Source organism: Mangifera indica, chromosome 20, assembly GCF_011075055.1.
Source record: "Mangifera indica cultivar Alphonso chromosome 20, CATAS_Mindica_2.1, whole genome shotgun sequence".
In the NCBI taxonomy this organism is placed as follows: Eukaryota; Viridiplantae; Streptophyta; class Magnoliopsida; order Sapindales; family Anacardiaceae; genus Mangifera; species Mangifera indica.
The window spans coordinates 7,820,953-7,839,078 of NC_058156.1; the positions used below are offsets into that span (position 1 = coordinate 7,820,953).

Consider the following 18,126-nt stretch of genomic DNA (forward strand, 5'->3'; position numbering starts at 1 on the left):
GGGCAAGTAAAGATGGGAGAAAAAGACCAAGTAGTTTTGCCATGTCGTTTTGCATGAGGGCTGGTAGACAAACGTGATATTAATGGTATGAACGTGAGTGATATGGGAATTGTTTGTATAATATTTAAAAGGTTGTTGCCTATCTTCAACGAGTAAAGAAAATGTTCTTTTATCTCCATTTTTCTCATAATAAAATTATACATAAAAATAAATTACGCAAATTTGTCAATACAAATTAAGGTGGTAGTTTGTGATTGGTGATATAATTATTGTTTTTTCACTATAAAATCACCCAATCAAATATTACTACCTCAATTTGTGTAGACTTACTCTATTCCCTAAGAGCTTTTTTCTTCTCTCTTTATTTATTCCTTGAAAGTGATATCAAGCTTTCACATTTTCTTACCTAATTCACTCTTTCAGCAGCAATGTGCACCCAAAGTACCTGGCTAGAATTTTAGACGGTTTGTTAAACGAGCACAATAGAAGCAAGTTAGTCAAAAATTAACTGATGGTGAATTTGACTTAATGTAATAATAGATGGCCTCATGATTTTGAAACCGGACTGGGTAATGGAAGAATTGGTTCACATCAACAATTATTATGTTATTACTGGATCTAGAGTTTGACATGCTCAATATAGTCGAAACAATCTCCAAAGGGAGATGCGGCTCGAGGAGAGTTTCTTGTTACCCAAAATAAAATCAGTTGTTCTGTTATTTTAATAGTGTTTTGCAAAATTTTGTCTTGGCAATGGCACATGCCACCCAGTCATACTCCATTTTGTTTAATTGTAATTTTGATTCTACATTAGATAGACAAATTTTGAGGCTTGAAACTAGTTTATCTTGTTTGCAAAACTCATACGTTACCAGCAGGCCATTCCAAAAGACTATTTCTGACCTAATGCTCCAAACTAGTTTTGGTTTTTCATATACTAAATTAATAATTTATAATTAAACTAACACAAAAATGCTACCATAATTAGATAATAGATGAATATTTGAATTTTTTAAATTTAATTATAAAAAATTTATCAATAGAATAAACACTGGTTGGGAATAATCTTTTGGCCATAAAAATAAGCACATATAGTGATATAATAATCGAAATCATAGGGGCATTTTCAATTCAATAGTTACCCTTGTTATTATATGTTACAGACTGAAATGAAAGTTTGTGATTGAATGATACGATGATGTGTGTGTGTGTGTTTGTGTGTGTATATATATATATAAACAAAATTTTTTCCAGTGCTTTCTACTTTCTAGGATAGATATGAATTATAGTGTTCAATCTTATCTTGTCTCTTCCCCGTTAAACTTGGATGTCAAGGGATATGATTCTATGAGAAGTTGTTCTAATATCTGCTCTGTAAGTCTCATTTAATAAAAATACAATGCCACTGCATCTACAAATGTAATTTGCTTTTTGCTACTATGTGTTTATGCAGTATTCCACCTTTCACACGCAGTGTTTTCATAATCTACCTAACGTAGCCAGAAATAGAGTTTGTGCTCAAATCTGAAACTCAGGAGGAATTCAATATAAAGAATAAAAAGTGCAGATGAATTATTTGACAATGGAATTTTAAACTGTCATGTACTTGAGAACAGCTGCTCGGACTTTTTGCATGAACGCTGCTGCTTGTTCCTGCAAGTCAGAAATCAAACATGTAAAAGCTATGAGTATTCTAAAAGTCAAAAGCAGAAGTTTATGATCTATTATTCATTTGTGATTATTGACATACTAGGCATACTTGCTGAATATTTCCTCTGCCCTTTTTTCTTTCTTTTTTTTTTTTTCTCTTTGTGACCAGAGAAACTCTACCTGATTTCACTAGGGCTGGATTCGAGCCGAGCCGAGCTCGGCTCGCAGCCAGCTCGGGCTCGGCTCGGCTTTTTGAGGGCCGGCTCGAGTTCGGCTCGAGCTCGACTCGAGCCGAATTCGGCTCGGCTCGAGTTCGGCTCGTTTTCAGTTCGGCTCGGCTCGGCTCGTTTTTTATATCAAAACGACACCGTTTTGTATATATATAAAAATCAAAACGACGCCGTTTTGTATAAAAAAATTTTTAAAAAAATATACCGAGCCAGCTCGGGCTCGGCTCGTTTCGGGCTCGAACCGAGCCGAGCCGAGCTCGAGCCCGAGCTGGCTCGGCTCGAATCCAGCCCTAGATTTCACCCGAAAAGTAAACCCCCATTGCTAGAAACCTTCTACAAGAAAAAATTACTCCAATATGAAACAACGCTAAAACTAACAATGAGAGATGTCAACTACTCCCGAAAACAGTAACCTCTCAATGTTGTCCTGAACTCAAACACCATACTTTTTTCTTTTCCTTCTCTCCTCAATCCAGTTATCCATGTTTATTCTAGCAATATCCAATCTCATTATTGCAATCAAATATTATCAAAATCAAATATATTAGAAAGCGACCTTGTCTTCAACGTGGAAAAAATGGAAAGTCATTTTTTATTTATAAAAACAGATGAAGATGAGGAAAATATTTCCGACATTACTAACCTGGTTTCCCCTCTGTGCATTTGCTATGTTTTCATCTAGAAGTGTCAATAAGGATCTATTGATCTCATTTTTTTCTATCATTTCCAGTAACTGCATAAGAATAAAGTCAAACCCACAATAAAAATTAAAGAATATCAAATATAGAGACTTGATCAGCCAAAAAAGAAGTTTAGGCATACAGTTCCTTTCACATCCTTTGAAGTCACTATTTTTGTTAGGCTTTTTCTTGCTGTTATAAGGTCAGACTGCATTTTATCATAGGCTTCTGTAGACCAAGAAAAGGAGCCAACAATTGAGCACTTTTAGTAAAAAGAAAAATTTCTGAATCCTTCAGTACCATGGATTAGATTAAAAATAAAATAAAACCTGTTCCTTCTTGCAGAGCCTTCTGTAATGCTTCCAGCTCAATCAATCTATCTTCAATATCCTACAAGATACATCAGTGGTTTTCATATCATTGTTCTATGTAATTATGCTATAACATTCATCTCAAATACAAGCAAATATTCCATACAACGGATGTATTGCACGATCAACTTATTATGGGGTCAACGCATGCCACACGTGCAGATGCAACACTCCATGATTGGTTAGTTGAATGTACAGCAACCGTAGAGAATTTTTTTTCCTCAAATATACAGTTAGAAGAACGAACCTGAGTTTTTGAAACAGCAAAGCGAAGTTGACCTATTTCAAATTGCAGGTGTGAGAAAAACTCTTGGTCCAATCTGCAAACAATTCATATGTTACCATTGCATAACTGAAGGAAATTTTTCAATTTGTGAAGTAAAACACATCCCATTCACTATGATGATAAAAACAGCAATCCCATAAAGAGGAGAGCGGACTAAATAAGGTGGATATAAAGGAAGTGAGGGAAGTCAGAATCAAGTCAATGGTTGTTTCTGAAAAGATGACATAGCCATCACTTTGTTCCAACTGCCCAAAAGGCAGAAGAGGCTCACATGTCTGCTTTCACTAACAAATTTAGCATCAAGATCAGGGTCAATGAGGCCACTTGTTTAAATGTATTGTATGACTAATCATATGACATACAAATGCAGTTACTCTAGGGGACTCATGGACTAATTTCTTCCAGTTGGGTGTTCAGAAATAAACATCAGACTAACTTTCACTCGGACTTAGGGACCCAAATGTTTTGGCAAATGTAAGTTCAGATTCTCCAATTTCAAAGGTTTAGAACGCTTATAAATAAGTAAAAGGCCGACCAAATTAGTTTTGCAAGAAGAAACTTGCTGTTGATATAAATCTTCATGAACTGAAATACAAATGATGTCACCTCATAATGTAGGAGAAGGTAACTGATTGGGACTAAAGCCATAATAAGAGAGGCAATAAAGCAGTGAAGCAAACGTCTTAATCTTCTATTCTCCATCCACTTCAAACATGTCTGATGATAAGGGATTGGGTAAACTTATATGACCCTTCCTCTTTGAAGAGAGAAACCCCATGGGCAAACAACCTCCATGGAGAAGAAAGTTCCAAAAGGTAACCCAATCCCAAGAAAGGAAGACCCAACAAAAAAATAGTGAAGAAGATGCCAATTAAGTGGGATAATATCAAACCAAATATTGAGAGGATAAAGAAACCCAGCTTATTGAAAAGGAAATAAAAATAAGCCCAAAATCTTGGTCACAGAGAATTCTCTTTACAAGTAAGCATCAATCTTCTTAATCTTGGAAGAAACCAAATAAAATCAAGTCAAGCATTTTTAAAATATAACATTCTCTTCATGTTAAAATTAAAATAAAACAAATAACAACTAACCGTGGCCTCAGCCTCGCTATTTCATACTCAATCTCCTGAGCTTCAGTGTCAAGAAAATACTCTACAAGCTCTGCCGAAGTATCCGGTATAACACGAGACTAAAACAATTCCACCAACCAGCAAAAATGACATAACAATCACAGAAAAAACAATGTTATTTAACAATAAAATATTAAGATTCAAATTTTACCTGGCGAAGAGCTCTACGACGCTCAGTTTCTTCACGAACTTGTCGCTCAACGGCTTCTCGTGCCTCAGAGTCTTTCTCAAGCTGTCTTTTAAACTCTAATCTTGCAATATGGCCTGTCTGGGGTGGCCCCAGAATGCCTTCTGGGTCCTTCAGAAACAATTTAGTGTTCAAATCCTATAAATGATGAAAATTTCCTAGAAAAACAGAAAAAATCTCTATCAATTTTTTTTGAAAACATTACCCATCCAATGCAGGAGATTCTCAGTCTCGAAGAGGATGGTCTTCGGATTTTACAGGCAGTGCTAATTATGGAGGTGCTGGCCATTGCAATGCCTATTGAGAGAGTGACCATTGGATTATAATGACACCATATATGATCAATAATAAGATTCCAGGGTTCTCCAAGCAAGAATGTCTATTACGTTAAATCTATTAAGTGACTTTTGAAACCCAATAGAAAAAATATGAATGGTTTACGCTCAAGTTATTCGATTGAATTTCACGAATGAACTTTAAGATCAAATATGAGAAAGGGAGAGGAGAGAACTAGAAGCAAAGAAGCCATCATTTATCCATAAATTTTATTGAACAAAATTGACAATGCCATATTTAATATTTCTCTAGGATAAACACAAAACAAAGTTTACTTTCCGGAGAAATCAAATTACTGCACCGTATGCAACCTGATTATTCAAAAAGTATCCATTCAATGCAATTACAATTTAAGTTAAGTTTATTCTGAATAAAAAGAGACTAAGATAATCAAATTAAATAAAGAACTTCTATATAAGCAAACTCAAGTTGAAAAAGTTAATATTTCACAATCTAGATTAAAGACAAACCTAAATTAATGGAAAGAACGGAAAGTTAGTTCACAAAAGAAATTAATGAAACAACAGTAAGGGAAAGAGAAAGATCTATATACCATTAGCTGCCATAGCAGAAACAGAGAAGTTTCTTCTGTTAGTGTGGTGTAAATTGAAGAGCTTGGAAGAAGAAGAAGAACATAAAGTCGTTACACACTCAGCTACCATTTTTTATTTTCAGCTCTTAGTAGTCTTTTCCCTCCTACACAGGTGTGGTGCGGATAAAGAGAACAAGAGGTCGTGGTTACTAGTTGTGAACTTGTCCCTTTGGTTGTTTTCTTAAGGGTGAGAGTGAAATTACCTTGTCCCACCCAAGGTTTGGCCGACTAACATTTTTCAGCATATAAATCACACTTTCTCACTAAAAAGGATCTTCCTTAACCGAAAGTCCCGTTTTAATCCAGATATACAATATGAAATTACTATATTATCCTTAATGTTTAACTTATATTTTTAATAATTTAAATATTCTAAAATTAATTCAGAAGTTAAAAGAATATTAATTCAAATCGGCGGAAAGAAACATTTGTGCATAAACATTTTTGGATAATTTTTTAATAAAATTTTTTAAAGTAAATTCAATATATATTTCAATAATTCCCTTATTCTCTATTAATTATTTTTTTCAATCATATTACATTTATTCGAATAATACATTTACTCGAATAATACCTTTACTCTCTAATAATTATTTTTTTTCAAATTGTATTTTTTTTTTTTGTAGCATTTTTCTTCAACAATATTTTCTTAACAATATATTTCAACATCATCACACTAATTATAAATTTGATAACTTATAAATCAAAATATTTATAAATTTATTCTAAAATAAACCGATTTTTAGTTTGACTATTTATATAACTAGATCAAAATAAAAAATAAAAACAGATATAAATAAAATATAAGTGCAAGTGAAAATACGAGTGAGTGTGAGAAAGAGAGTGACAACTCGAGTGCTCGTGACTAAAGTTACTAAAGTTTCATGGGCTGACATATGCTTGTACATTCTAGAAAAGGCCAGGTTAAGGACTCGAAACTGTCAGGTTTAACCCGAACCCAAATTTGCCTCGACCACCATAATTATAAGATTGTTAGAATAAGCTTAATCCAGGTAAGTGTTACATTGAAATTTCTGGACGATAAGCTGACAAATTTGCCCACGGCTTGCGGGTTTACACAGCTGTAATAAATCGAGTAATACAAACAAGAGGAGAAAGGTGTAAAATAATATATCTAAATAGATAAAATGAATATTAAATTGTAAATAAAGCAACTCCAAATCCACTCAAACAAAACAAAAAACAATTTACAAAAGTGCAGTAGTTTTTTTTTTTCCTTTTCTCATTAGTAAACTTTTTTTTCAAATTTATTTAATCTGGACAATTCCAGCATTGATCAGCTTCTGAATCTTGTTCATCACCATTGGGTTCTTCATGTGGTCCTGAGCAGCTTTGGGGTTTTCTTGGAAGTCAGCCAACACCTATCCACAAACCAAATTCCTTTTAGTCAATTTTATATGGTTAAATTTTATGTTGGTATTCCAGAATTTATTTCACTCCACATAAGAAAAAATCTTAGCCCTCCTTACCTGTCTCATTACAGGGTCAGAAAGAATATTCTGAATTTCGGGATCCTGCATTGCTTTGGCCTGCAAAATGGAACAGAATTAAAATAGCACCGCCCAAATGGTTGAACAAAATGAACCTAAATGACAAATAGGTATTCCAAAAAGGATAACCTGTCTCTCCTTCAACTCTTCAGTGCTTAATTCTCCACGGCCGGCCTTGTTAATTTGTTGCACACATCTGCACAGAATTTTAGAGAAACAATTAAGACCCCAACCACAGGAATTTTCGGAAGAAAGCATTCATTACAGCAATAAAACTGCAGAAGCTGTATTCATGTATGCTACCTTCGCATGCCATCAAGCAGCTCCTGGTTTTCAGGGTCATGCTTCAGCCCCTCCTGGTATGTTTCCAAAGCTTTATCATATTCTTTCATAAAAAACTGAGCAGCCCCTTTTCTGGTATACCCTTTAGAAAAGGTTGGATCAAGCTCAATGCACTTCTCCGCATCCTTCAAAGCCTCAGGCAATGCGCCCAATTTTGTGTAGCATGCAGCTCTGTTACTGTACGCCTGAAAGGCCAAAGACAGCTCTCATCAATCAGTAACTATGTTAAGCATCCCATCACTAAGTTATATACTTGTAAGCACACAGGTGCTAGCAGAGGAAAGTGAATAAGTGCAGGCTGCAGGATGGTGTGCAAGGGTAAAAGCAGCAGAATATGAAATGTTGATAAGGTTTACAAATTGATTACAAGGAAAGATAGAGATAGAGACCATAAGGAGAGGCTGAAGGAGTGTGGGCACAATGTGGAATTGGAAATAAGACACGAAATGTAGAAAAGGACAGAGAAGAATCGAGAAATTGGTGGCTGTAACCAGGGAGGAACTGGCTCCTCAAAATTGTTCTTTTCTCTTTCGGCTTGGTTTTGTAATTAATGTGGTGTAAAACCATGAGTCCACCATTGTATTCGTTGGATTGTTAGTAAATAGTAGCAACTTTGGTTCATTTCTCAGAAATTGGTTTGCTGTGTTTATGAATATCAAGGGATTGATTTACGCAGGTCTCTAACAAACTACCATATATGCTAGATGAGGAATATAATAAGCACTGCACTATGGATAAATTGGATAAAACTTCAAACCTTTGGGTCTTTGGGATTCCTACTCAATGATTCTGAGTAATGTTTCACAGCCTCTGGGTACTTTTGCTGCTTGAAATACTCATTCCCTGCAAATCATCATCAACAGAAGACTTAAACAAATTAGCTAACAGAGAATCATGTTCCTAATTTAGGTAGAACACAAAATTACCTATTATTAAACCACACTCAGAGAGGGGAGGACTACACCAAAACACATTAATTAGGGATAGTATCTCTTTCATAATGCAACAAATTGTGAACTTCCTAGATCACGTATAAACACCAAATGCCATAACAATAGGTCATAAAGCAACTCAGAAACGCCCAATAATAGGAAGCTTCAACTACATACACATATTTGTGTACATGTGCATATGCACATGCACATAGTCTGTATGAGATGTGAGGAAGAGAGAGTGGAAGAGAAACTCAAAGCTATTTTGCAATAGCACTAGTTTATCAAAAGAAAATGTTATATCCAAAGACAGATGCATCAATAGCCAAAAGCCAAACAGAAGAAGGTACCTTTTTCACGCTCCTCATCAGCTATCTTTGGATCAAAAATCTCTTGTTGCTCTAGTTCCTTTTTAGCTTTCTCAGCTTCATTAAGTTTCTTCAATGTGTCTGGATTACGATGCTCAGTTAGAGCTTTCTGGAAAGTCTCAATAGCAGATTCGTAGTCCTTTGAGCATTTTGCCATTTTCACCAGAGCAGTTCCCTTCCTAGTCAAGGCCCTTGCTATCATCTTAAAGTCAGATCTAAGCTCTCTTCCCCTTTCAACAGCCTTATCACAATCTTTGATGCATTCTTCATGCTAAAATGAGTTATGTTGACAATAGGATCAAAAAGATAAATTTTGAACAAAATATTTCAACCAGAAAATTCGAGATGCTAAATTTAGGGAAACTTTGAAAGATAAAATAACTTAACACAACCTCTACTTCTTTGATTAGTAAAACAAAATAAAATTTAACAGACCTAAGCGAAAGTTTTAGAACTTAAGCTGTAAAGGCTTGGAACTAAGATCTTTTAAAAGGAAACAGGCAAAACTTCCACTTCATTAAATTCTAAAATACTAGAAACTAAGTCATCTCAATAAGTTAAGCTTTTGAAATTTGAACTCTGCACAGAGAATCACAAAAGTTAGGTTTTAACATAAGATTTCACTATTGTTGGAGCATGCTAAAATTACCATTTCTTCCAAGCAGCGTAGAGCACTAACTTTTTATAATTACTACATATGAACTTTAATTATCATTTTGTACTCAAACTACAAACTTTTAGCTTGAATCATAACTAATTCTCCCAAAGAGAAAGACAGGTAAAATAAAAGGGCAGGAATTAACAAAGCGAAAATTGTTACCTGGCCCATCTCGAGATACACTGCGGCACGATTAGTTAGGTAAGAAATATCCTCGTCGTCCAACTCCAATGCCTTGGTATAATGTGCAATTGCCTTCTCAAAATCCTTCTTCTTATACGCAGCGTTTCCCTCTTCTTTTTCTTTCAATGCTTGTGTCTTTCTGTCCTTTTTTTCCTTATCCTCCTCTGAAACCTCCATAGGCTCCGGTTCCCGCTCGGGCTCTGGCTCGGGCTTCTTCATTTCCTTAGCTGGCTCTGATTTCTTAGGTGATTCTTCCTCCGGAATTTCCATGTCATCACCAGTGGGCCCCTTGAACTTCACGTTTAATAAAACTCCTAAAGCTTGCATCACACGTTGGTCCTTTAAGTAGAGGTTTAAATTGTTAGGATTCTTCTGAATTTCTTGCATCATTGTAAGAAAATCAGGCTGTTGAAGATAACTTCTCGTGGTCGGATCCGCCGTTAATTTCGCCCACATCTCGGGCCCGCCGAAGGCAGAACTAAACGGATTGTCTGCTGGCGAAGCCCGAGATCCAGACGGTTTTGCGGCCGCTGCTTCTGCGTCGTTTAAGCCGGATTTGAGTGCTTCATTGTCGGGATCAATTTCAAGGCCTTTTTTGTAAGCCGCAATAGCGTCGACATAGTTTTGTGAACCGACGTAAGCCGCGCCAAGCCGGCTGTAGCCTTTAGGCCAGCCCGGTTTGAGCTCGACAGTCTTCTTAGCATCGGCTAAAGCTTCTGCGTAGTTTTGGAGAGAGGCGTAGGCGGCGGATCGATTGGAGTAGAGAACGTGGTTGGACGGAGCCAAAGCGATGGCATCGGTGAAGTGACGGACGGCGGCTTCATAGTCTCGGGCAGAGAAGGCGGCGTTGCCTTTGGCTTTAGCCTCTTCTGCCATATCAGCACGAGGATGTTTGCCAATCAAAATAAGAAAATAATAACAACTAGGAAAATTAGGTTTTGTTGCGTGCTATGGATGAATATAACAAACCATACAAGGGGGGTTCTGGAAGGTTCGATCAAGTGACTCGTTTCACTGGAAAAGCAGGTCGTTTTGGTGAGGCATTGCTGGTGAGCACTGCAGTAAATACAATTTTTATACGTAAATTTATATACAAATAATAATATATAATTATATAATTAAATAATTAAAAATTAAATATAAAATAATATTTAATTATATAATAATAAATTATTATTTATACATATAATCTTATCCGTTAATACTAAGTCTCATTATTAATTTGATCCATCCCTCTAATAATATTTGAGTAAGTGATTTAATAATATTTAATTAGAGTATTTTTAAAGTGAGATAAAAATACTATTCATATAACTTACTTATCAGTTGCGACTCCAATTTGTACTATTTTTTATATTTATAGTTTTATTTAAGATATAAGTAGAGATGTTTATAATTATTGGGTAACCAAATCATATTAACTTTTTAATTAAAAATAAGTTATTTAAAAAATTGTTTTAGATAACAATTCAAAATTATAGAAAAATATGTTTTTAGTTGAATTTATCTATTTTTAAAATTAATTAATCGAATCAAAGTGGTTTTAAATAAATTAAATAAGAAGATAATAAAAAATTGAATCTATTTTTGAAAAAAAATTAAAAAATAATAATAAAATAAGATAAGTCTTTGAGATCGATTAATTAATTAGTATTTTCAATTTAATTAAAAATTAATTCGATTTTAGTTTATGATTTTTTTCAAACAAAAACTTTGGTTCATGTAAAAAATATCATCTGATTCGATTAGTTAAATTTAAACACCCCTAAATATAAGACATGTAACGGATTTTTCAAAATTTTCTTTAAAATAAATAGATAAATAGATTAAGCACTTATTTGATGTAATGACACATTAAGTAAGGTTAGAAAATAAGAAAGTACTATTGTTAAATTACTTTATGATTAGTGGTGGCAAACGACCCTTAATGATGTTTATCCTATGACTTTGAACTTTGATTTAAATCAAAGAACTATTTTTTATCTAAGTTTTAATACATTGATAGATATATATTTACGAAATTTTTAAAACTTAAATATTCATTTATAACAAAATTTTTATTAAAAATCTTAATTAGAGTTAAGAATGAAACCGTTATTTATTGAAAAAATTAAAATTTTATCATATTTTACTCCTTAAGTTTAAAAATCTCACAATTTCTCTTATTCAAAATTTTTAAATTTTGAAAAGTAACCATTTCATCCCCAAATCACTAAGTTTTCTTTCTATCCTCACCGACAACTATTTCCAATGATGACGACCTCTAGAAACGTGACAAGAGATCGAAACCATCTTCGACAGAGTTCCTTTGTTAACAGAGACGAAGGAACTCTGTTAGGGATGGTTCCGACTCTCTCATAGCGTTTATAAAAGTCATCATTGTCGAAGGTGGTCGCTGATGAGAGGAGAAAGAAAACCTAGGGATTTACAGGTAAAGTGGCCACTTTTCAAAACTTGAAAACTTTGGGGGGAGGGGAATTGTGAGATTTTTACATCTAGAAGAATAAAATGTACCAAAACTTTAATTTTTTTAGTAAATAATGATTTTATCTCTAACCTTAATTGAGAGTTTTAACAGAAATTTTGTCATAGATTGGTATAATTCTAAATCACTCAATTATTTAATAATAAATATCAAATGTATACATATTTATGTACATAAAATAAGTACGCATAATTTTACTGAAACTTTATTCTCATTTCACAACATCTTCCATAATATTCTTTATTTGGAATTAATGATAATTGGTGATTCCACGGGAGAGAGCATAATTGTATACCTAGAACAAGTTGTGATACTGAATTAGAAACTTCTACTGCTAAAAACTACAATCTTAAGATAAGATAAAAGGCTTCCTCGGTTATCAATTATTATCTTATTTTATAGACGTTATATTAAATAAAATATTTGGAGTTGTTTTTCATTTACTAAAGTTGAATAATTTGTGTTTCTTTTTTTTTTTTTTTTTTGGGCCGGGGGGTGGGTATGTGTTGAATTGTAAAGGGAAGTCACCTGAAATATGAAATATAACTCTAATCTTTAGAGAAGGAGAATCACTCTTTTCCACTCAAAAGATCTCAAAATGACAAGTTTCTATTCTTAAAGTAAAAAACTGACATTTTCGCACTTTTCATCAACATTGTTAGTGAAGTTAGTTAATCTTTATGATACACACTCTAGAAAGATAAAAATATCCTTCATTGTTAAAGTAAGTACTCTAAAGCCAATCATCAAGGCTAAACTTGTAATTTCACTTGAACGTTGTACCATGTTTCAATAATAAATAAATGACAATTCTTCATGTATTCATACATGTGTAAAATATATGAATGAAATAAATGTCTTAAATTGGTAAAACTTTTCATATATTCATACATGTGTAAAATATATGAATGAAATAAATGTCTTAAATTGGTAAAACTATAACGAGAAAATCAATGTGTAGCTTGATCTTGAGGATCATATAAACACGTATGGTGTCATGCTAGAAACATTCATACCCCCAAGTAATTCTAACAAAGGGCGCATATAATACAATAAGATTATCATCGTGTTAAACGATCCTACAAAAAGATAATGATAGATTTTACATGTCAAGGTTATTTGTATTAACTTGGTGTAACACGAATGCAAATTGATTGCACATTCACCAGACTAACCAACTAGAGGATTCCACATAGATAATAACTTAGTGTATATGGAACTAATCGTCTAATAGGTAGTGCATGTAATCCTTAAACTTAAGATCATCGGAGGATCTTGTGCACTAACCTACCTAATTTGACACTAGCTTAATGTAGTATTATTTGTTAAGGCTATCAATATGGTAGTTGTTAGATAGGTCAAGAAGTATATCACGGTTATGGTGAAATTGTTATACAATTCATCTCTATTAGGTATGAGTAAAGATTTCTCATGGTGTTGTTTGATAGATGACTATAACCAATTAAATTTATAGTCAAAGTAGGATTAAATTAGTTCTCAAGTCTAATAATATTTTATTATTACTTCGAAAATCAAATCATGAAGTTAAGAGTATCTTAAGTAGATATTAATATAATAAAAGGATTCAATTACACAGTAATTATGCCAGTGAAAAATGAAATCAACTAAACATTGAGTCTCTACTAATTGAGTAGTCATGATGTCTTACTAGAGGTTGCTCATGGTCTATGAATAAAATGATGATTAATTGTAGATTAATTATCATTTTATTCACTATTAACTTAATAGGTAACTTATAGATCACACACAACGAGGTATTGTCCAGTAAAACTAAAAAGATTCAGATTCATTACATGTAGAGTGAATCACCTCGGATTTACTCAAACATGATGAATTTAGATCTCTTTTAATATGACTTGTAATTTCGGAATAAACACAATTCATATTGTTGAGCCTAAGTCAAAGAAACCAAAAGTTTAAGGGTCAAAGTAATAAGCTAAAAGTTTGGGGTGTGGAGTGAAAATTTCTAAGGTTATATATGTGCCTCAATGACATATATTCTCATAATTCTCGTACCCTAATCGCATATCATAGAGAGTGAAGAAATTTCTCTTTCAAATTTCTTGGTGTAATCTATTCAATCACTTACCCTAATTTATGGTCTAACACCTATGATACATCCCTAACTCCTTCTCCATCCTATTGGTGTCTTGGCGTCTCCATGTAGATAAGTAGATGTTTTGTAATAAATTTCTTATAGGTGGAGTCTTCAAATACAAATATACACAATTATTGTTTCGAATTCGTAAATAATTATATGTATAATAAAATCTCTTGATCTTAAACTATAAATTTTTACTCAAAATCCAACTTCAATTATGGGAAAAGGGCACTAAGATAATATCATATTGTCATTAACTCGGTCATAAGCAATTTGGTCAAATAGAAGATGAAAATTCCATTGATAAAGTATAATTTTCTTAAATCGCAATAGCCAAAGTATAATAATCTTATGGGGTTCGACCAGATCACATTAGAAGCAATGTGAGTCGATGGCCAAAATTGTAGGTTCCAACTACCAGAATAATGGGGTGTTATTTCAATGAAAGTCAGACCATGTATGGCATGAATCTCAAATTTCTTCGTGAAATTTGAAAACGCTATTGGTTTTTTAAATTAATTTTTTGGAAAGAAAAGATGACATTAAAAGACTCATTAAAATAAGAACTTTAGATGGCAAAAAATAAAAATAAAAACAATATTGCTTTTTGGTCAGTAAATGAAAGCAATATTGGTCCTCAATAAAACTCATTATGGAAATAAGTCTACATCTACTAAGGGAAAGTTTATCTATTTGTATTTTCAAAAATGAAAAATCAATTATGTTTTATTAGGGACTATTTTTTTATAAAAATTGATGAAAAAAACAAAAAAGTCTTCCAACTAGATAATATTTTGTTTCCAAAATAATTAAATATATTTTTATCCCGAATTTAGATATGTAAAATTAACTGTAGTCAAGTGTGATTCCAGTAAAAGTTGTATCAATTGGTACGATTCTTGATTTTGCTAGTGATGATTAATTTTTAATTTTATTTAGAGTAAAATGAAATTAGGGATAAAAAGAAAAATATAATGTTTATGGTTAAAGTGTAATTTACTTGTGTAGTCAATGTTTTGCTAAGTGTTGAATCTTTAGTGTTGACTTTGTTGAAAGATTGGTTGTCGCACTCTGATTCTGTTGGGCGTGTTGTATGTCTTTATAATTAAAATGGCATGTTCCCAGTGGTTAACTTAAGTAGTAACGGAGAGGATCTCATTTGTAAAGCATAGATTCAAATTTCTTCTAACAATATTTTATAATTAAACTTTTATGATTATAAAGTTGATAGACTTAGGGTTTTATCTAGATAGTTTTGACCTTGAAGAACTGCAAACCACAAATCTATCATTTAACAAAATTAGAAGACAAAATGGACCCTTCGGAGGCAAAGAAAGTCCTAACAAACCGCAAAAGCTTACACTAAGGTACTCTCCAAATATTGTTGGAGATATCGAGACACATAGGTGCCCGGGCTCAAACTGGTTTTAAGCAAAGATGATGTTCAAGCTGCTGATATTAGATGATTGTGTTAAATGGGCTCATAACAATAAAGACCCTAATCCATATTGAGGATGACATAGGTGAGAATTGTGTCGTGTGGTCAACATGAAACCTGTAGGTCATAGAAATCTTATCCTAGCCTTACACATTTGGACAAAAGATTAGCGATAGGGCGAATCCAACCCTATAGCTCGTGAAGCGGAAGATCTGCTTCAAGGAAAAATCACATAGAGACCCATTATAATTCTACAACACAATCCTTTCATAACGATTCATCCAACAAGAGGTTAACTAATATTATAAACATGTGATTGTTCTTATTTAAATTTAAATTATGAATTAAGGCCATAAATGAGGGAAGTTTTAAATGTGATTTTCTTTAAAAAAATTGTGTATATAAAAGGAGGTGAGAAGAGACAAAGATAGGGAGGTGACCATTGTCAACATTACTACTATGTATACCATGTTATATTATTATTCTTGTATTACTCTCATAATAATGACACTATCATTAATGTAAAAATTTCGATCATCACGTCAAACCACAAAAAAATTATGTCTCTTATCTTTCAAATAGTTATCTTAATTTATGTTTTCACACACATATAGTAGATTAATCAAAGTTTTTTCACATTCTAATCGTTGTTATTATAACTTATTTGTAGGGTTTTATGGTCTTAATAGTAGTGGAATCGCCGTTTTAAAATTTTTTATTAATATAAACAAACATTACTGTAAAACCCTACTTAGATCTTACTTGTAAGATATCAAATCACAACATATATCACATCAATAAGGTGTTTTAAGACTTATACCTATGTTGGTAGCTCTTTTATCTTCCACAGTGGCTTAAAAGATGTTAAAGTCGCTCACAAACCAAGAATAAAACTATACCCAAATATTCACATGAAGCACAAATCACAAGGATGTTAGAATAGTGTAGGGACATTTGCTACAACGTGATGCATGGGGATACTATTTAGTGTACAAGTGTGACTGTATGTGAATAGTAAAATCATCAAAGTCAAAATTATGAAAAAATTGTGTCTGTATATGTAGGCACCATGTATGACCGTACATCATAGATGTACAAGCATACATCTCCTTGATTCTTATCCTGCACAATCTGTGATATATCCAAATTCTTGAGCGGAGATAAGGATAACAGATCATCCTTATCCACCTATCATATACACCTGCATTAAAAGTCAAAATTGAGTTTATCTTTATCTAATTAGATAAACTCAATCCATGACAATTTTATACACATCAAAACATCCCAAGATTATTAAACTTTGGTCCCTAGGTGTTATAAAATGCACTTCAAGCCCAAAGACCTTTTTGAGACTCGAAATTCTCCATTCGAGTTTTAGACTAGATTCAACTCGGATAATTCAATGCCTTTAGAGTCCGATCAACTCTATTTTGTGCGTAATCCATAAACTCTTCTCTAGGTTAGTAGTGATCGAATTCATATCAAGCTCTTGACCCAATATATATTTAAACACAAACCAATATTAGTCTCTAGCAAGATATCGTGACCATTTGATTAATAGAATGTCAACGTTTGACTTCTTAACCTATTAATGATACAATTGCACGTACAATTTAGTTATTTTATCATACAATATCTCTTTCAAAGTTAAGATATAAATTAAGTGTCTTCCTCAAGAACCCTTAATACAGATAGACTAACTTCTATCAACAATTGAATGATATCAGATCAAACACCAACTCAATCCTACAATAACCATAGATTTACTTAGTTGTTATCTATCAATGGATCTATCTAAGATATCAACTCCTGTGCTCGAGAGTGGCATATCCTTTTGTTGGTCCACTAAAATTTTCATACATATCTTGATATAGTTAATCATTTTTGAAAATCCTTAAACCAAACTATGTTAGATTGGTGTCAAACTATAACGATACTTGTACAAAATATTTTTATATAGAATCTTCTCGATAGGTATGTCTTGTAAACAAGTTTATAACTTGCTTAAATGTGTTACATCAAATTGTCAAAAAATAATTTTGACACATGACATCTATCACCATCTTTTGATAGAGTCGTTCAATCCTATGATAGTTTTATTACTATTACCTATGCCCTAAGTCATGGAAATATTAGATTTATAAACGTTTTAAAAATAAACATTTAATGTGCATATAAGATTCTCACAATTAGTTGTTATACATTGAGCTCCTCATTAAGGTTTGACCATTCTAACGACAATGATCTAAATTGCAAGTACAATATATAATAATGAAATGTCTTATTTATTAATTAAAACAATACTGATTACATAAAATTACAACGGTGACGATTGGTTTTAAGACACTATCCTAACACTATCTTGTGCAAAACTTTGAACAACATACATCATTTAATGACAAAAAATTGCATTAACAGTTTGGCACTAGACAAAGAGCATACACACATCTCATTTCAACAATCTCTCACAAATCTTGACAATGACTCATGAAATATGGCACCTAAAGGCCTTAGAGAATTGATCTTCAAAAAATTCAAAAAGTAGTCCAAAACTCTCCGTTCTACAAAATATAGTCACTTCATCTTTAAGACTAGCACGTCACAATGTTAGCGAAGTACCAT

General features: G+C 32.8%; 2 protein-coding genes across 3 annotated transcripts; both read right to left on the reverse strand.

Moving 5' to 3' along the window:
- Positions 1 to 1,355: 1,355 nt before the first annotated feature.
- On the reverse strand, positions 1,356 to 5,707 carry LOC123203985. Of its 2 annotated transcripts, XM_044620495.1 has the most exons (9): positions 5,427 to 5,707; positions 4,743 to 4,834; positions 4,502 to 4,648; positions 4,312 to 4,409; positions 3,179 to 3,251; positions 2,890 to 2,950; positions 2,703 to 2,788; positions 2,524 to 2,613; positions 1,356 to 1,653 (listed from the first exon to the last, which is right to left on the reverse strand). In XM_044620495.1, the coding sequence occupies exons 1-9, from the start codon at positions 5,533 to 5,535 to the stop codon at positions 1,591 to 1,593; spliced, it is 819 nt and encodes a 272-aa protein (XP_044476430.1). In that variant the 5' UTR covers positions 5,536 to 5,707; the 3' UTR covers positions 1,356 to 1,590. The 2 variants fall into 2 exon arrangements, with proteins under 2 accessions (XP_044476430.1, XP_044476431.1); XM_044620496.1 differs by lacking the exon at positions 5,427 to 5,707 and having other exon boundaries at positions 4,743 to 4,853.
- Positions 5,708 to 6,464: 757 nt separating this feature from the next.
- LOC123204530 (hsp70-Hsp90 organizing protein 3-like) lies at positions 6,465 to 10,456 on the reverse strand. Its single transcript, XM_044621243.1, has 7 exons — positions 9,439 to 10,456; positions 8,601 to 8,889; positions 8,076 to 8,161; positions 7,280 to 7,503; positions 7,106 to 7,172; positions 6,956 to 7,015; positions 6,465 to 6,847 (listed from the first exon to the last, which is right to left on the reverse strand). The coding sequence occupies exons 1-7, from the start codon at positions 10,333 to 10,335 to the stop codon at positions 6,734 to 6,736; spliced, it is 1,737 nt and encodes a 578-aa protein (XP_044477178.1). The 5' UTR covers positions 10,336 to 10,456; the 3' UTR covers positions 6,465 to 6,733.
- Between the last annotated feature and the right edge of the window lie 7,670 nt (positions 10,457 to 18,126).

Excerpts from the sequence above, each read along its gene's own strand:
- LOC123203985 (XM_044620495.1), bottom strand. The coding sequence starts at position 5,535 with ATGGTAGCTGAGTGTGTAACGACTTTATGTTCTTCTTCTTCTTCCAAG. Across the intron at positions 4,410-4,501 it reads GTCGTAGAGCTCTTCGCCAG|TCTCGTGTTATACCGGATAC; the intron begins GTAAAATTTGAA and ends GAATTGTTTTAG. Across the intron at positions 2,614-2,702 it reads CAAAGGATGTGAAAGGAACT|TTACTGGAAATGATAGAAAA; the intron begins GTATGCCTAAAC and ends ATTCTTATGCAG.
- LOC123204530 (XM_044621243.1), bottom strand. The coding sequence starts at position 10,335 with ATGGCAGAAGAGGCTAAAGCCAAAGGCAACGCCGCCTTCTCTGCCCGA. Across the intron at positions 7,016-7,105 it reads AAGAGTTGAAGGAGAGACAG|GCCAAAGCAATGCAGGATCC; the intron begins GTTATCCTTTTT and ends TCCATTTTGCAG. Across the intron at positions 6,848-6,955 it reads CTGACCCTGTAATGAGACAG|GTGTTGGCTGACTTCCAAGA; the intron begins GTAAGGAGGGCT and ends GTTTGTGGATAG.